This window comes from Centroberyx gerrardi, chromosome 3, assembly GCF_048128805.1.
Source record: "Centroberyx gerrardi isolate f3 chromosome 3, fCenGer3.hap1.cur.20231027, whole genome shotgun sequence".
NCBI classification, from domain to species: domain Eukaryota; kingdom Metazoa; phylum Chordata; class Actinopteri; order Beryciformes; family Berycidae; genus Centroberyx; species Centroberyx gerrardi.
The window spans coordinates 4171589-4188621 of NC_135999.1; the positions used below are offsets into that span (position 1 = coordinate 4171589).

The window sequence follows — 17033 nt, forward strand, 5'->3', positions numbered from 1 at the left end:
GTCAGCCATTTTAAAAATCCTGATGCATTTTCAAAAAGAACTTGGGAGGGCAGAAAGCGCCTGTGGAGAAACACTCAGGAGGAAGTCACATCTGGTTTTCACATTCGTACTGTAGATTCATTCTGAAAACTCTAAATAATTTGAAAATAAATTGATCTAATAAACAGAGTTAATATACCACGTTATATTAAACTAACACTTCCTGCTGATGATATACTGATTCCCACATATAAATGGATCAAATGATGCTCCAAGTATCAACGTAATGCTTTACCCTCACACCAAGTGTCTCCTTGCAGCCAAAACTAATGTTACTAATGGTCTGCCTGGAACAGCATTATATTAGCCTGGCATTCATTGTTGCTGAGACAGTCACCAATACCAGTGGTGTGAGTCATAATAAGCAGAAATGTGATGTTAGTATTTACTTATTTTGGGTGACACACATTTTTTTTTCTTTTTGTGTAGAGCAGGAAGTTCTTTTCACTAAGCCTTAAAATGAAGCCAATAGGTAATGTCACTAAAGGATTACACTGACTTTTGGATTATTGGTCCATTGGTCACCTTAACCATTATTTGACAAGAGGACTGTGTGTCCGGTTCTGTCCGGTGCGCATGCTAACGCTTTAGCATACAGTGCGTTAAGTAATCGTAGCTGATTAGCAACGTACGAAGATAAACCTTTTAGTAATCCAAAATTGGTATTTTATTTATTGTATGGACTGTAGATTCATAACTTCTGAAAACAAAATCTCAATCTTCATCATTAGTGAAGTCCATTACGAATCAACAGCACAAAAACTTCACTCAATTCCCGTGTAGACAAAACAAGTTAGCTTGAAGTCTTGGAAGAGAGCTCTTCTGCCATGGGAAGTATTTCCAAAGAGAGCATTCTTTTTTGTCTATTTTACCAATCCCCTAAACAAGTATGGCAGGTTTACACATGTAGCCTGTCATTAAAATTCTCTCAGTTCTTATTTTCGCTTTTTTAGGACAATGCTGGTCGCCAACGATAACTGAACATATGCTAATGTGTTAGCATGCGCGCCTGACAGAGCTACCAGAGACACAGAGATGATTATGGTGTCAATCCTGTTATCACATACTGGGTAAGGTGACCAATGGGCCAAAAAGTCGGAGTAGTCCCTTAACACTCGAAAGGCCAAGCTGTGGTCAGTTAATGTCTCTCAGCTTTCAAATGTCCATCTGTAAACTTTCTTCGACCCAATTTCTGTTGTAAGATTTTCAAAATCATGAAAGGAGATAGTATTTATAATTATATTTACCCCTTTCAGCTGTTGGCTTGTTGACACTCTTAGACCCCCTAGTGTTACCTTCCTAGTGTTGAAAGAATAGACTTACAAATGGAAGGGATTACTGTATCCAAAATATGTATCTTTGCATAGTGTGTGTATCCTAAAATTACACCTCATGAACTGCTTTTGACAGTAAAATAAATCATTGCAGGGTGTAAATGCTGTTATAGCCGAGGGTGTAGCAGATTAATATAGATAACTAAGCTATGAATTGCTGTGTCATCTGCTGTTTGTCACGCCAGTATATCAGTTTACAAAGAGAGAACCCGAGTCGAGGCCCCAGACTGTTACTTTATCTGGCAGGCACAGCGAGACACCGATGCTAACAAGCATAGCGGCTAGCTCTGTGGCTGCATGGAAGAGTGACCCTGCCATTTTCCTCTCAATTACAGGGAGACATTTCACCGGCGCACAGAGGGTGGGGTGGGGGGTGGGGGGGCGAGCTAGGCTTTATTGTGGATGAAAATATCAGTAAGGGTCCATGGCATTCGAATTCACACGGCTTAACAGCTCGGGTGACGGACGGAGGAAAGGGGCGAGGAAGAATCGCTCAAATTCACGGCCGGAATGGGAAACAAGCTCATCGGGCCGGTTTGGCATTACAAAGATGCGTCACCCACGCGCTGAATTAAAATAAGTCGATTCTAATTCAGGGCTTCCCCTTCTCCACCTCACTGACTCGAATAACAACTAGCTAGGAGGGCAGCAACTACACAGACACTACACACCACTCCGATGGCACTGTATATCCAGCCGTGACACTGACTCACAAACCAACAACCACACTAAACCAATTTCAAGTCATACTAAAAATAGCCAAGTGGGAAACAAACCATGAAGCTGACATGGAACCCAATGAAGCATGTACTTACCCAAGGATGAGTAATTTGAACTTTTGTTAGCCCTATACGCATCGTAATTCCCAGTTTTCTCAAGCTTCTTGTTTGGAGACGAGGCTTTTGAAAGTCTGCCTGAGCATTTGGGAGCCAGTTAGCTCAATCAAGCTTGAAGTTGGCTGATGCCGATTCCCTTTAACACCCTGTGGTTGCCCGACTGGCTGCCACGCAGTTTCATAACACAGCATAACAGGCCCATCAACCCCTGCGCCATTAGCTAAATACCTCCTCTATGAGAAAAGGCAAACGGCGTGGAAAATGAGGTGCTTGGGCGCGGCGTGTTGCCTCGTACAAACCAATTTTAGGTTCATACTTTGCATCAGACCGCATGCAAATCTCAAAGTGAAGTTAACTGTAATTATAAAGTTGAGTTTTGAAGAATTATGTTGTTTTTTTTCGCTCCCCCCACTGTTTGGGGCAGTTGTCCTTTAATTCTGATCCAAAGAGTTGAAGTGTTTCTTTGCTGGAGGGTTAGAGATTGAATGTAAAGATGAGTAAAGGATCTTTGATCTGTGCGTTAGTAAAAAAAGAAATTCTGGAATGCTCTAAACACAAAGTCATCAAAAGAAGAACAGCAGCTACGTACAATGCTAGCCATCCTTCACCAAAGATAGCTATCCTACATCTATCCTGCATTAGTTCTGTATTCAAATTCAGCAGAACAAAATCACAAAAATACATAGTAGCTCAAAATGTTTTCTCAGTTCATGAGTTACCAAACCATTCCTGAAAAAGATAAAGATATGAAAGTACTGTTAGTTTCCAAATAATTCCTCTTGGGACGGAGCAACAGCGCAGCAGCAAGCATACAGTAGTAAGTGGGAGTTCTGCGATAGCTACATCTGTATTTTTTGCAGTGTGACCAAAGCATCTGTACCAGGCGAAACCCTCTGAACACAAAGCTAATAAACACAGAAACAGGAGTCATGTTAATTAACGTACTGACAGCAACAGATACAGTGTGATCTCACCTCTATTTATATAGACACCTACTGTAACAGTCTGTCTGGCTTAGGTAAGGAAACCAAAACAACTTAAATAGGACTGCTTTTTTTTCATAATATACTCTTCATCTAATAAGGTCTCGATTAATTTGTTCCATACAACTTCCCTGAGCAAACGGAGAACATACTACACAAATAGTTTGTACAAATAAAGTCCTTTTGTTTGGACTGATATATCATACAGTATATTGGAATGTATTGACATAAATGTGTGTCTTGCCACTCTCCCTATCTACAGGAATTTATATTCATACGTGAATAAGCATCGTAATGCGGCAGTGTTTCAGATCTGTAACAAGCACACATACATATTCATCACTTGACTCACATACAAGGTTGAAAGAGGTTATTGAGATACAGTATAAGTTTTTAAATGGCAGTTGAGAAGGCTTACAATTATCAAAAGGTGTACAGTTTAAGTTAGCACCAGTTGTGGTTTTAAAGTTAAACGAAACACAATACACCAATACTCGCTCAAAAGAGTTTAAACAAACAGCCACATAAATCGTTATATTGTAGCAACTAATTTTGGAGACAGACAAACATGTGGCTCTTTTTTGTTTCAGTGTAAATTACAAAAAGAAATGAAGACTTCATTTCCAAAAACACTATACATCCATTTTGGAAAAAAAACAAAAATCGTTACCTGATGTTCGTCATTCAATATCTCTAAAATATAGGGGATTCACTCTAGAAAAGTAGTATCCTTTTGTCAACCAAGAAGTTAAGTGACTATCCTTTAAAAAGGAATTGTGGATTTCTCATTTTGGAATGAAACTCTTCAAATATTACTACTAAATCTATTTTTTAAAGACCCCATGAAACGATATCTTTACTTCCTTGACTTGATGTATTTCCTGTTGAAACAGGATGTAGGGGTGCGACATAACGCAGTGAAGGATCATTCAAAAGTGTAAACCAATGGGATATCAGTCTGGGTGAGAAAGGCAGTCTTGTTTTATGGGAAAGGTGGAGGGGCGGGACTGTTCTAAAACCTGTGATGGTTTTATTGGAATTTTTATTTACACCTACTGGTGCAGCATGAGGTCACCATTAAAGATACACTGATTTTGAGGAAGTAAAAGTAATGAGAGTTCATTTCATGGGAACTTTAGAAGATACTAAGTAGCATGATTAAGAGTTCTTGGTAACAGAGTCTTCCCCTTCCTCCAAATGAAACGTATTCGCACATTTGTGTCACAGAGGGAAGGAAGGAAAATTTGCGCTCTGACCTTTCAACATCGCTGCTGGCTGAACAGCCCAGGGGACGAATTGTCCTTTTGTCATCAACTATACAACGTCTAATGCCAGGTATTGTCCCACCTCTGTTCTCAAGCTTATTGTTCCGCACAGCGACACACTCCTGACCTCATACTGGCGTGGTCCTCCTGTTCACTCCGTCTTTCATGTCTTTCTGGAAGCAGTTGTGGACTTGTAAAAATCCAGAGTCCCTCTGCGGACTGTAGGGCCCCGCCGTCCCGCTTCCGCCCTTCATAGGGTCCCTGCTGAGGGCGTACATGGATATATCCCCCATCGGCAGCCCCAACCCCATCCCTCCACCTGCTCCTCCTCCTCCTGCTGCACCTCCTCCACCCATCTTCATCCCCACTGGAGAGGGCTCTCTGGACGGGTCGCTGGACCTGGAGCTGGACCGCGAGCGTCTTCGGCGGTAGCGGTAACTCGGGATGCGGGAGTACGGCGACGAGGAAGAGGTGGTCTTGATGAAGTCGCGTCGGGCCCGGAAGCGCGTCTCTTTGCTCTTCTCGATGTAGATGTTGACGGCGAGGACGCCGACCAACTCGGCCACGATGAAGGAGAGGGCGCCGAAGTAGAAGGACCAGCCGTAGTTGTACTGGTTCTTCTTGTCCTCGTCTTTCTTGTCGCTGGGGTCGCCGGCGTTGCTGGAGATGTAGACGATGATGCCAATGATGTTGCTCAGGCCTGAGGAGGAGAGAGATGGGGAAGGAGGGACGGAGGGAGAGGGGAAAAGACAGAAGAAGCCTGAATCTGTGTTTGTTTTGCAGTCTGGGGTGTCAGTCCAGTTGCATGTGTGTGTATCTGAAGTGCGTTGTCAGCCTTGTCCTACCTGCGGCCACAAACAGGATGCCGGCACTGAGCAGGATGTTGTTCTTGCTGCTGTAGATGCGTCCCACCCCGACACACAGACCCCCCAACAGCAGCAGAATGGTGCTGAGAATGGGGAAGAGGCTCGACGCTCGCACTATGCCTGTTCATACAGTGGGGAAAGATTTTAGATGAGGATGAGAGGGTGGGAACCTCCGCTTAGTGCAAATGATGAAATGCAATCCTTTAAATGAGTAAGATAGAGGCTGGGCATATATGCTATTCAGACTCAATGGCAATAGTGGTAATTGTGGTAGTAGTAGTAGTAGTAGTAGTAGTAGTACTGGTGGTAGTTTAATTGATTCATTTATTAGTTGATTGATTAAGTGTCATACACAAGGTGCCCAGCCCACATGGACTTACATGACACTACCAACTAGTTACGTGGGTGTACAACATCATAAAAAAAGAAAAACATTCAGCAAACTCAGATATCACACAAACAAAATATCCGGCCTTTTTTCCCATGCTTTACCAATGAAGCGAGCATTATGGAATCTATCCCTTCTAAAACATAGTTCAAGTTTTTCATAATCATCTAGCAAAAATGTTTTTGCTATTCATTTTGCTATTAGCAGTAGTCGTAGTAGAAATAGTAGTAGTAGTAGAAATATTAGTGGTAGTAATTGTAGTACTAGTGGTAGCAGTAGTAGTAGTGCTAGTATTAGTAGTAGTATTATTATTGTTAGTAGTAATAGTAATAATAGTAGTAGTAGTAATAGTAATAGTAGTCGTAGTAATAGAAATATTAGTGGTAGCAGTAATAGTAGTGTTGATGTTATTATTATTAATGAGGTCATATCTTAATTCAAATGCACTGTTTTGGCGAAGGAATAATATGTCCAGTAGTGTTGTTATTAAAAAATATAAAGTGCAATTAAGGGCATTTCTTTTAAAAACTCCTTCAGAATATTTCTATTACTGTGGTCTGGTTAACAGATAGAACCAGCCCTTCCATGCTAACCTACTGAGTGGAGGCTTTCCCTATCGTCAAATATAGACAACTGTAATGATGTAATCAGTTGCTTAGGAGGGGTACCAATAAAGATCAAGTACAGTTGTGATTTGCTGACTGTAAAGTAAAAACGGATGGATTTAAAAAAAATAATAATAATAACCTTAAATCTACCAACACAGGTTTGACAACTGTAAATCCAGCCACTCAGTGACATTTCTAACGACGTCTTCATTAAACTGCCATGATCGAATGTAAGATGAGCTTATTGCGTGGGTAAAGTCACACTGGAGACAACCCCTACTTACTCATCGCCACAAAACACACTTCATCATCTCCATAGCTCCAATTACTGCCATGACATCAGGCTTTTATGGGGGAGGTATTGAGGAGTCATGACACATTAAGTACCCTTGTGATAACTCCATCACCGCTGAGGAAAAGGAGAAAGGATTAAAGGTTGAAGCGTTTGAAGATGAGGAGGTTGCAGGGACTTACGTAAGATGTACTCGGAGCTGTCTGTATCGTAGTCGTTATCCTCGGGAAAATGATTGATCCGGAAACAGCTTCCTTTGTTGATACCTGTGGAGAAGCCAAATGCACACAGGGTGTAAATGTGATGGGTGGCAACAGCCGTCTATACAGGGAATAAATGACAACCGGGGTTAAATGGTGATGGAGACACAGTGTCTTCACGATGGAGCGTCCAATGTCCATCCAATTAATCTCCACATGACTCTTATGATACTGAGACAAAGAAGCTAGATAACCGGAGTCATTTTTTAGCAAAGGAGCGTCTAAACTCGGGCTGAACTGTCCTGTCTTCACCACTAACCATGTTGGAAACCATTTGAGGACAGGCTGTTCTGAAGTTCTCAAGCCCTCAGGCACCTTCTATTCAAAGACCGAATCTCTTCACTGAGAAAATCTTCCCCTCCACTTTTAAGAGAATAAAACATTGGAGCATTATGAATATTGAAAGGTTAGACTTTGAGTTAAGAGTCGGAGGACTGATTTCGCCGCCTCGCCCTGTCATCTCTGACTTTGTTACTGTGCGAGTTGCTTTGGAGCTCCGCTGCACACCTACCGGCAGATGAATCATTAAGCACGGAAATCATCTTTTTAAAATGATAATTACATGTCTAAACATGCAAACATGACTAAGCACAGCTTGGATTCTCACATTCACTGTTTAATGTACTGGGAAAAAATCGTTGAGCAACACATTTAATAAGAACAGTCTGAAACTGTGTGACAAAGTGGAAAATGTCTGAGCAGACCTGTGGCGGCGTTTTCGCTGTCACATTTGCAACTGATCTGAGGGTGAAGAAAATACTAAATACTGCATGTTGAAGCTGCATAAGTTCAACTGTGCTGTTCCTTTGTTGAGGATGGTGAGGTCGATTGCTATACTGCTTCAGGTGGCAGAACAGGTTAAAAATACAAACGGCAAACATTGAGACAAATCGGTTTTAATGTGGCAGTGAAAATTCAAGTTGAGAACCTGAGCCAAATAGTTCCCCCATCGCTGGTTTTCTCTTGATAACACATTGATAACACATTAGAATCACTGATCTGAAAAAGGTCAATTGAGTAGCCCACGTTATCAGTTATTCAATGCCAATCAATGATAAAGTTTATAACCTCCTTATCACTTTCTCCCTACTACCAGTGTCAAAACCTTGTCCAAAATTTGCTTTGAATTTGTTTTAAAGGGTCCCTATGATAGAAATTCAGATTTCCCTCTGATCAAAGATGTGTTATGTAGACACTGTTAAAATTTGATTTCTTTGAGTGGTTAAATTTAAAATTATTGCCTTTTCAAAAACAAATCCATCCAAAAATCTCAAGTTTCACATCTCAACTGGACTTGGTCTTGATTGGCTCACCTCAATAAACAGTTGCTAAAATCTTTCCATTCAGGCAGGTTTGCTGAATTTGAACTGACACACCCTCTGCAATTCCACAGGTTTGCCTTATTTAAAGCTACAATATGAAAAACCTTTTTGACATTAAAATACCAATAAATAAATAGGATATTTGATACATTATCAGTCTGCGTGTGTCTGTGACCCTGTGCACATGCCTAAATGATGCTCAGGATGTTTGGGGACGCTCACCATTTGCTGTGGGCGGGGCCTGTGGTGAGCTGGGTTGTGGCTATCAAGGCAACAAGACCTGTTCACAAACATGGTGAACATCGGCATTGCTTTTTAGTGTTTTTTAATGTCACATTCCTTGCTGTCTGCATATTTAACACCTGTTGTGGGCTTTATGGGTGCTGGTTACTTCAGCTTCAGGCTAGATGCCATTTCAAGGTAGACAGCTCATCAAGATGAGTGACAAGTGCTAGGTTGGGAACTTGCCCAACTGAGGGGGAGGGGTGGGACTAACAATAGACCATCTGCCTAAAGGCAGACAGTTGCATTTTACAACTTTAAATCAGAGGTGCTGGTATTTTCGGCCAATCAGGGTCCAGTATTGTGACAGTTCTGCTTTCAAGTCTTCAAATACCCTTTTAACTAAAACTACATTTATTTCCAAAACATCTTAAAGAACATTATTCTCATCCTGAGCCATAGTATATGTGAAAACTGAATAGTATGGGAACTTTAACCCATAAGCCTCAGGTTGCCTGCCTTCCCAACATCATGCACTCGATTGTCTCCATGAGGATGATATCACCACCGAAGTCTGTTACTGAAATTGCCTTGTGTCCTTTATTAATTTAATGGCCTTATGAGACAGAAATGAGAGCTCAGTTCATGACGTGTGCCCCTGATAAAAAGGAAATATGTCAAGGAGATGTGAGCTGAACAGAGGGAGTGTCAGAGAGTCGTCTTGGTGAATAACGGCCAAATCCTCAGCTGCAGCCACTGACTGCACTGTAGAGATAGCAGACTCACAAATTGCTCTTTTGAATCACTCTTTAGAGAGTGATTTGATATGAATTAAAATCTAAATTCAACATTGAACAGAATCCTAATTTCAATTGACAGCACCTTTAGACAGGAATATGTGCATCTCTGGGAATTGGTGCTGTGCGTTTGTCCACAAACTCACAGATTCTCAAACTTGTTTAATTTTTGAATACTTTATAGTAATAACCCATGAACGTCACAGTACTGGACACACTGTTTGATTGACAGGTGATCTCTGGGAAGAGCAGTGCAGAAACACCACAGCAATGAGCGCTGAGCAACAAAGTAAAAATAAAAATGAGGATCTCGCGGATTACCCCTTTAAGCACTCCAACCCGCCAAGTGAAACCCACGAGTCATGCACTGTTTATCCAAATCAGTCAATGGCCAGCTGAGCCGCGATCGCACAGGCAACACACAGGCATGCGAGAGTGTGCCACAGCGCTGATTCATGTGAGTGGGCAGCATGTGTGTGCCGTCTGTACACATTATACTGTGAGTCAGTTAGCATGAGGTTCAGGCTGAGTCAGGGTTAGACAGTTTGTGGCCTTCCTGCCTTGCCAATGATGCTACTGTGAAACTGCTCTAGACTTTTATTGATTTTGGCGACACCTTTGGTGATAAGCGGTCATTGCTTTGGTGTTTTGCACTCAATGTAGGCACTGATCCAACATACTGTAATGATAAAGATACTCAATGTAGACTGTGGTGCCTTATATTTCTTCTACTTTCTTATATTTATTCCAAACAAACCGCTGTTGTTGCTTCTGTAAACGTAAAATGCATCACTTTCTGTGGGTCTGAGGAAATTCTTGTATACTGGGACATTTTTATATAGGTGAAAGAAATCGATAAAATAAATCGATGAGCAACTAGAGATATGAGTCAGTTAATGGAGTCACACTTCCCATCTCTATTCCACAGTATTTGGGATAAAAAACAAAGAACCAGTAATGACATATAATTAAAGTCAAACACTTTATCATCACCATACTTCCTGCAACTTAACAGGATCATTGTAGCTTTTTTTAAGTCGCTACCATGCTAATCTGTGGTAAAGACAGACTAACAGATCCACTTGTATCCACTGAAACTTGGGGAAAAAAGTGTCAAGTTCAGTAAAATGAAGGTTTAATAAGTTGCCCTTCATAGTGTGTTTACAGGGAAATAAAGGAAATGGATTTTGGGCTATTTTGAGTGAACATTTATCACCGGCATAACCATTTTATGAATTTTCTGGCCTGAGTCTCCTTGTAGGATAGTACAGAACATCATCAGCAAACAGCAAAACAAGTTACTTCTCCAGCTTATGAACTTTTTAATTTTTCTAATATATCTGTTCAATATATTGACATAATTTCATTTAAGCCATCAGTAAACATTTCCAATGTGTTTTTTTTGGGGGTACAAAGTCTTCACAGCATTTTTAAATGGTTAGTAGAAGAGAGTGCCAAGAAAGAAAAAGAAGAAAAGGCAGAGAGAGAGAGAGTGATGGAAGAACTCTAATGACCCAGACTCAGTCCGTCTGCACAGACGCCACAGCTTTGTCTCCCTCTGCCTCAACCTCACTCAATCTCTTTCAACTCTTATTCTCTTTTTCGCAACACCACTGTCCTGCCCTCATTCCCAATTAATCTCTCTCTCTCTCTCTCTCTCTCTCTCTCTTTCTCTGACTCTTTTCCCTCTTCCCCCTCTCTCTCAGCTTCCCTTTCCTTTGTTATCTACATACACGATCTTTGTGTTGATAGTGGATGCACAATCAATGTGTAGTCTAATATACTGTGTGTGTGTGTGTGTGTGTGTGTATTGTTGGCATGTATTAGTACGAGTATTTCAAGTTTGGTAGATCAGTGTAATCGCTTTTGCCTGACTGTCTCATCCATAAGGTCTGGGAAAAAGGTGCGAGGGGTGCAGAGAAGAAGAAAGCTAGAAAGAAAAAAAAAGTGAGAGAAAAAAGTTTTTTAGAAAAGATCAAACAAAAAAGTCATGAAATCAAGGTAAAAGAAAGGAAGTGTATCAATAACTAATGAACGAAAGAGCAATAAGTCAATCAGAGGAGCGACAGGGACCAAGATAGGAAGACAGAGAGAGAGAGAGAGAGAGAGAGAGAGAGAGAGAGAGAGAGAGAGAGAGCTCAGTAGGGGAGGGGGGGGGGGGAGGGGGGGGTGTATCTCCCCAGAGCCCATCTGTCTGAGAGACCGGAGCCCATCTTTTATTACTCAGCATAGCTTCGCCATGGCAACCTCCCCCCGGCAACCCAGAATCACATTTCTAGCTCCGCTTCTCAGAGGACGCCTTTGACATCTTACTAATGCATTCACCAGGCTACCTCACACACACACACACACACACACACACACACATACACACACACACACACTAACACTCCACACAAGCATGCAACACATACACACACACCTAAGCCAAACACAGGTGCATACCCACCATCCCAGACACACACACATACACTCACAAAATCTTTACAATCCACAGAAAATCACACAGTCGCCATTAAAAATACCAGTGTGAGATTTTGGCTTGACAGCAACTCAACAGGTTGTTTTTCTGTCCATTTGAAGTCGGACAGGCCGTCTCTTTGAAACACGTCTTCCAGTTCCACTCCGCTGTGCTCGGATCAGATCAGAGATGAGTTCTTAAGTGGGAGTTCTTGTTTCATTTCAGCACGAGTGGCTGCGGAACAACCCTTCACTTTGTTTCCTTTTACAGTTTTTCTCGATCGCTTACACACTATAACTGGGCCTATTAACTAAACATCCCAAACCATGACGCCATCTACCAAAAGACAGACACATTTCCCAAAACTATAAACACTATTCCCCTGTTTCCACACATGATTCAGATTTGTTGAACTTTTTGTGAAAAACTCTACACACAAATCCCTTCATATATCACCGGCTGCACCATGTGTTCATTTAGAAAGCACTGGCATTCAATATCATTAACTCAAGTCATCACAGCTCGAACCCAATTAACAGACAATTCCCCAGGTGGAAACACTAAGAGTCAAAATTGTTCACACACCAATCAGAAGCTCAGGATAGATAGATAAAAGGGCCATGGGTCAGTTCACTTGTTTTGTGATGTGATGTTGATGAGAATCTCTGGCCTGACCCAGACCAGAGACGGGATGCTGAGACAGAATAAATGTGATTTCTTTCTTTATGTACAAAATGTTGTTTTTTTCATTGGTTTATATTGGTAAATACATGGAAATTATTTTACTGTATTCTACGTTCTTTATCAGTTGCATATTTTTACAGTACATTTACTTTTTCACTCAATTTCTGTTTATTTTACTACAGTACATTACAGTAAGGAATTAAACATTTTGAAAATGTATACATGTGTTGTGTCTTTACATTGTGTTCATCATGTAAAGAGGTTGTTCTGGGGGAAAACCATAAGCTCCATTATTCATTGCAGTAACAGGTTTTTACGGTAGTGTTTTGAATTGATCTCACCAGTGTGTAATGGTTGTTTTGTAGTGTCTGTGTATTTGATGGCTTTTGTGTGATGTCTGAAGGCAAAGTTTGGTTTAGATGTAAGATTACATGGTTTTGAGTGGAGAGTTTGGTTTTGACATGGAAGTTTGAAGTTTGTGAAGATGAGTGTGCAGTTATGCATTTGTGTTTAGAGTTTTGGGAAATGGAGCAAAATTTCAAGAAATGTGTCTTAGCAATCAAAAAAAACTGTAAAAGCCCGTCCGCCGTCGTTGCTCTCCTTCCCTCTGTCTTTACAAGGCGCTACGCTCATACAGGCTTCTGTTTCACCTCACACCTCCTGCCAGAGACTATAGTGCGCTTTCTTCTAGTAGTCAGGGTCAGGGCGTCCTCATTATTTATGTCACTCTCTGTCACTTCTCTCTAATACAACTTTTTTCAGAAACTGCATCTTGTTTCTGGCAGACGTGGCTTCTAAACTGGACAATCCAGTAAGTGTCCAAAACTCCATGAAAGAGACTGACCAGGTGAGTCCAAGTGAAAGCTGTGATCCCTTACTCACTTCAATCATGAAGAGGAAATGTAGATAAAGTAGAGAAGTGCAAAAGAGGGTGCAACTCAATGTAAGGAAGGAGAACCTAGTATTTTATGTATTAAGTCTCATTTTGAACAAACTGCTTTTGACTGGGTGTCATAAACATTTTGACTTTGCCGAGGCCTTGGAAAGCCCTTCTTGGCCCTGCTGTTGAAAGATGGTGAAAGGGTGTGGCAGTAGTGGCGATTGGTGAGATTAGTGTGTGTGTGTGTGTGTGTGAGAGAGAGAGAGAGAGAGAGAGAGAGAGAGAGAGAGGGAGAGAGAAATGAGAGAGAGAGAGAGAAAGAAAGAAAGAGAGGGAGAGAGAGAGATGAGAGAGAAAGAAAGAAAGAAAGAGAGGGAGAGAGAGAGAAATGAGAGAGAGAAAGAGAAGAAGAGAAAAAAAAGAGAGAGAGAGAGAGAGATTTTTCCTCTCAGTTTAAATTCCATAAGGGAACAGAACTAATATGAAAAGGGAGAGAGAGGATGGTGGGAAAAGAAAGAACAGTGTGCCGTCCATCTCACCTCAGTAGATTATACTGTGAAGAGACTGAAGCAAGAGAGAGGGAAAGTTTATTTTGATGTATTTCTGATGTACCAATGGGTTTCTTATTACATTACAGTAACAGCAACAGGGCAGAGCAACAGCAGAGCAACAGTATGGAGTGGCACTTCTATGATGCACACACACACACACACACACACACACACACACAGAACTATTAACGTATTATTATTACTGCTAATGTCATGACAGGACACAAGTCAATGGATTTTTCCTTAAACTCAGATGCATCACTCACTAAGGACAAAGCTGGAAAAGCTGATCAGAAGCAACTGCAGTCTAGAGAAAACTTCAGTCCTGGCGTTCAAATGATGAATAGGCCTAATACTTCCAAGTCAAGTTCTGATGATTATTCCCATTGGACAACGAATGCTCAAGATGGGTGTTTGGTTGGGGGCGGGGCAAAAATAAATAAATAATAACAATACAATTCATGATGATTGGCGTTTTGTGTGTGAAGTTGTCTTGCGCAAGTGAACAAAATGATTTTTTCAAGGGAACAAAACTCATTTGTGGCGGTGGAGGTTTCAGCACCAGCAGCAGTGGACAGCGACAAATCAGGCAGGACTGAAATGAGCTGAACTATGAACTGGGTGAAGGTGTCAATGGTGAACATTTTCACGGATAATTTTTTTTTATTTTTTTTTTACAAATTTGGCTTCTTTCTAATGAAGGGCTCGTGCGCACTGGTGTGCAAACATGTCCAAACCACAACGAGCTGCTCTCTGCGCAGGCAGCCCAGCCCCATTCTGCACTGCTGTGTGTTGGTGAGGACATGGACACACAACACAGGAGTTGAAAACATGTCGACTACAACAGAATATCGCGAGGCAATAAGTCATACTCTAGCAAAAACCAAAAAATCTATTTCTAAAACTTATTTTCACCATGTTAAGCAAATTGACGGAAGGCGTTGCCAGGCAACCGCATCGCGTTAATGGGGAAATTAATGGATCCTTAAATTATTACTGAGGTGGAACCGACATTTTCTCGCTCTTAAGACAAAATTCATAACATAAAACAATGGTTAGGTTCAACGTTTTGTCATGATCGAACAGCATATTTCGTCTTTTTAACTAAATAATTCTCAAAAGAAACTGTCACGAGCGTATCATTACGCACGCATTGCGCGCAACAAGCAGCAGACATTCTTCTTTCTTCCAATCTCTCTTTAACAATACCATGCCTTTGTAACTTTTTAACAGGCAAATTCAATGCAGGTATAACCTCACAGAAAAATAATAACAGAAATATGGCTGGGAACATTTTTGCGCCTTTGGGCAGCTTGAATTGTCGGTGCATTGTCACGTTTTTTCCTCTTACGACAACCAAATGGGATACATATCGTTCATGTCTACGTGCTTTTTCACACCGAATACAGAGCGTTTCGGGTACTTTTGTTTTTACAGTGGGGTCCGGGGACCCTTGGGGGTCCTTGAAGGGGTTCCAGTGGGTCCCCAGCAAAAGGAGGAACAGTTTGTCACTTTTATTTCCCTCCCTATAAAGAAGGCGCAATGGCAGAATGTATGAATGTATGTTACCTCCCCACCTACAATACAGACACTTATTCTTATTAATTCTGTCATATCTAACAACAAAAAAAGGGAAATCACTGGCACATCATTTTACAAAGTGCAGATCCATGGTCTAATGGAGTTAAAATGGAGAGGAAATAGATTTTTAGAAATAGAGTCCTTGTCATGAAAAAAGTTTGTCAACCCCCTTAAACTAACCAACAATAACTTTAACAGCCTATATTTTACCTTCGATGCAGCAGATCCTCCACAGCCCGGAGTGCGTAAGGTCGCCTTTGACTTTCTTGGTTTGCATCTGGGTCTCGTCCGCGGTGACATTGGTGGCGTTGCACACGTACGCCCGGGAGTAAAGCCAGTAGTCGGTGCCGATGGCGATGGTCATGAGGCTGAAGGCGGCGAAGGCCCCCGCGATGGTCAGCAGAGTCTGAACCCCTCGGTCACACCACGCCATGGCGTCTCATAATGTGTCGGATCCTCCACAGCGGGTTGCGCACACACGGCGAGGACGCGACCGCGCGCGTCAAAAGCACCCGACTCTCGCGTTTTCTTCCCTCATCGTCCCCAAATCTAAATCCGTTCACTGCTGGATGAGGAGCTCCTCTTCCACGCAAACTTCAGTCGGAGTTCAGTCCGAGTTGCCGAGCTGCGTACGGTGATCGCGGGTTTGGTTTCATCCCTTGAAGTTCAACGGGCATGCTTTCAATTCTGCTACAGGTGGGAATTTAGAAACTTAGAAAAGCATTCCTGGAAAAAGTAGATTTTGTTTTATTTGTTTAGAAGAAAAGGAATAACGTCTATATGTCGATCACATAGCCACGGATTCGACTTGTCCACAGTCTACTTTTCTATATTAAACTGCATGGATTTGGCAAAGGCTGCAGCATCGCTTATCCAGACCACACCTTCCTCGGCTGTAGCCAAGCCAATGGGAAACGGCAGAGTTTCAGCAGCTTAGAGCAGCGGAGAAAGCATAAGAGCCAACCTAACGTACAGTAATGTTGCGTAACACGAGAAGACACTTTCTCCACGAAAGAATAAAAAAAAATGTTTCTGCAGTTTCTCTATCATGTAGGATCATCAAACATACTCTCATACAACCCCAGCGGCCCCCAGTGTTCACAAACACATGCACACACACACACACACACACACACACACACACACACACACACTAGTTCATCAGTTCTAAAATTTCCCATGGGTTCGACAAACTCAGGAAAAACACTGAAACCACCATTCACATAAAGCAGAGTGGAGATTAGAGATATTAGATTTCCATGAAATGTTTCCATGGTTTCCATGAAAACTTGAACTTAGCATCAGCTCTAAATTAATCGAAAACATTGCGATTGAATATGTGTTAATACATAGATCAAAACCATTTTGAAGTTGGAGTAGTCTACTTGCAAAAGCTCCCAACTCATAAAACAAGGAAACTAAGCACACAGAAACTCAGATATCAGCCTAACAAGCATTCGTTTTAGGGCAGAGCCTGTTACTTTAAGCCCTCAGTTATTTGCAGTTGGGGGTCTTTTCTGCGGAGGGATCTTCTCTTTCACACTGACACAGAGAGAGAGAGAGACAGAGAGAGAGAGAGAGAGAGAGAGAGAGAGAGAGAGAGAGAGAGAGACAGGCAACCACTGAGGGCCTGCAGGGTTTGGCCCGGGCTGCTGCTGTTTATA

At 41.7% G+C, this 17033-nt stretch overlaps 1 protein-coding gene across 1 annotated transcript; it reads right to left on the reverse strand.

Moving 5' to 3' along the window:
• Positions 1 to 4585: 4585 nt before the first annotated feature.
• Positions 4586 to 15802, reverse strand: LOC139930192 (voltage-dependent calcium channel gamma-4 subunit). The gene is made up of 4 exons (XM_071923307.2): positions 15580 to 15802; positions 6794 to 6877; positions 5303 to 5443; positions 4586 to 5157 (listed from the first exon to the last, which is right to left on the reverse strand). The coding sequence occupies exons 1-4, from the start codon at positions 15800 to 15802 to the stop codon at positions 4586 to 4588; spliced, it is 1020 nt and encodes a 339-aa protein (XP_071779408.1).
• Between the last annotated feature and the right edge of the window lie 1231 nt (positions 15803 to 17033).

What these genes read in the sequence shown, in the direction of transcription:
- LOC139930192 (XM_071923307.2), bottom strand. Translation starts at nt 15,802, where the DNA reads ATGGCGTGGTGTGACCGAGGGGTTCAGACTCTGCTGACCATCGCGGGG. An exon ending in CAGCTCCGAGTACATCTTAC is followed by an intron (nt 5,444 to 6,793) that starts GTAAGTCCCTGC and finishes CTGTATGAACAG; the next exon opens with GCATAGTGCGAGCGTCGAGC. An exon ending in CATCCTGTTTGTGGCCGCAG is followed by an intron (nt 5,158 to 5,302) that starts GTAGGACAAGGC and finishes TCTCCTCCTCAG; the next exon opens with GCCTGAGCAACATCATTGGC.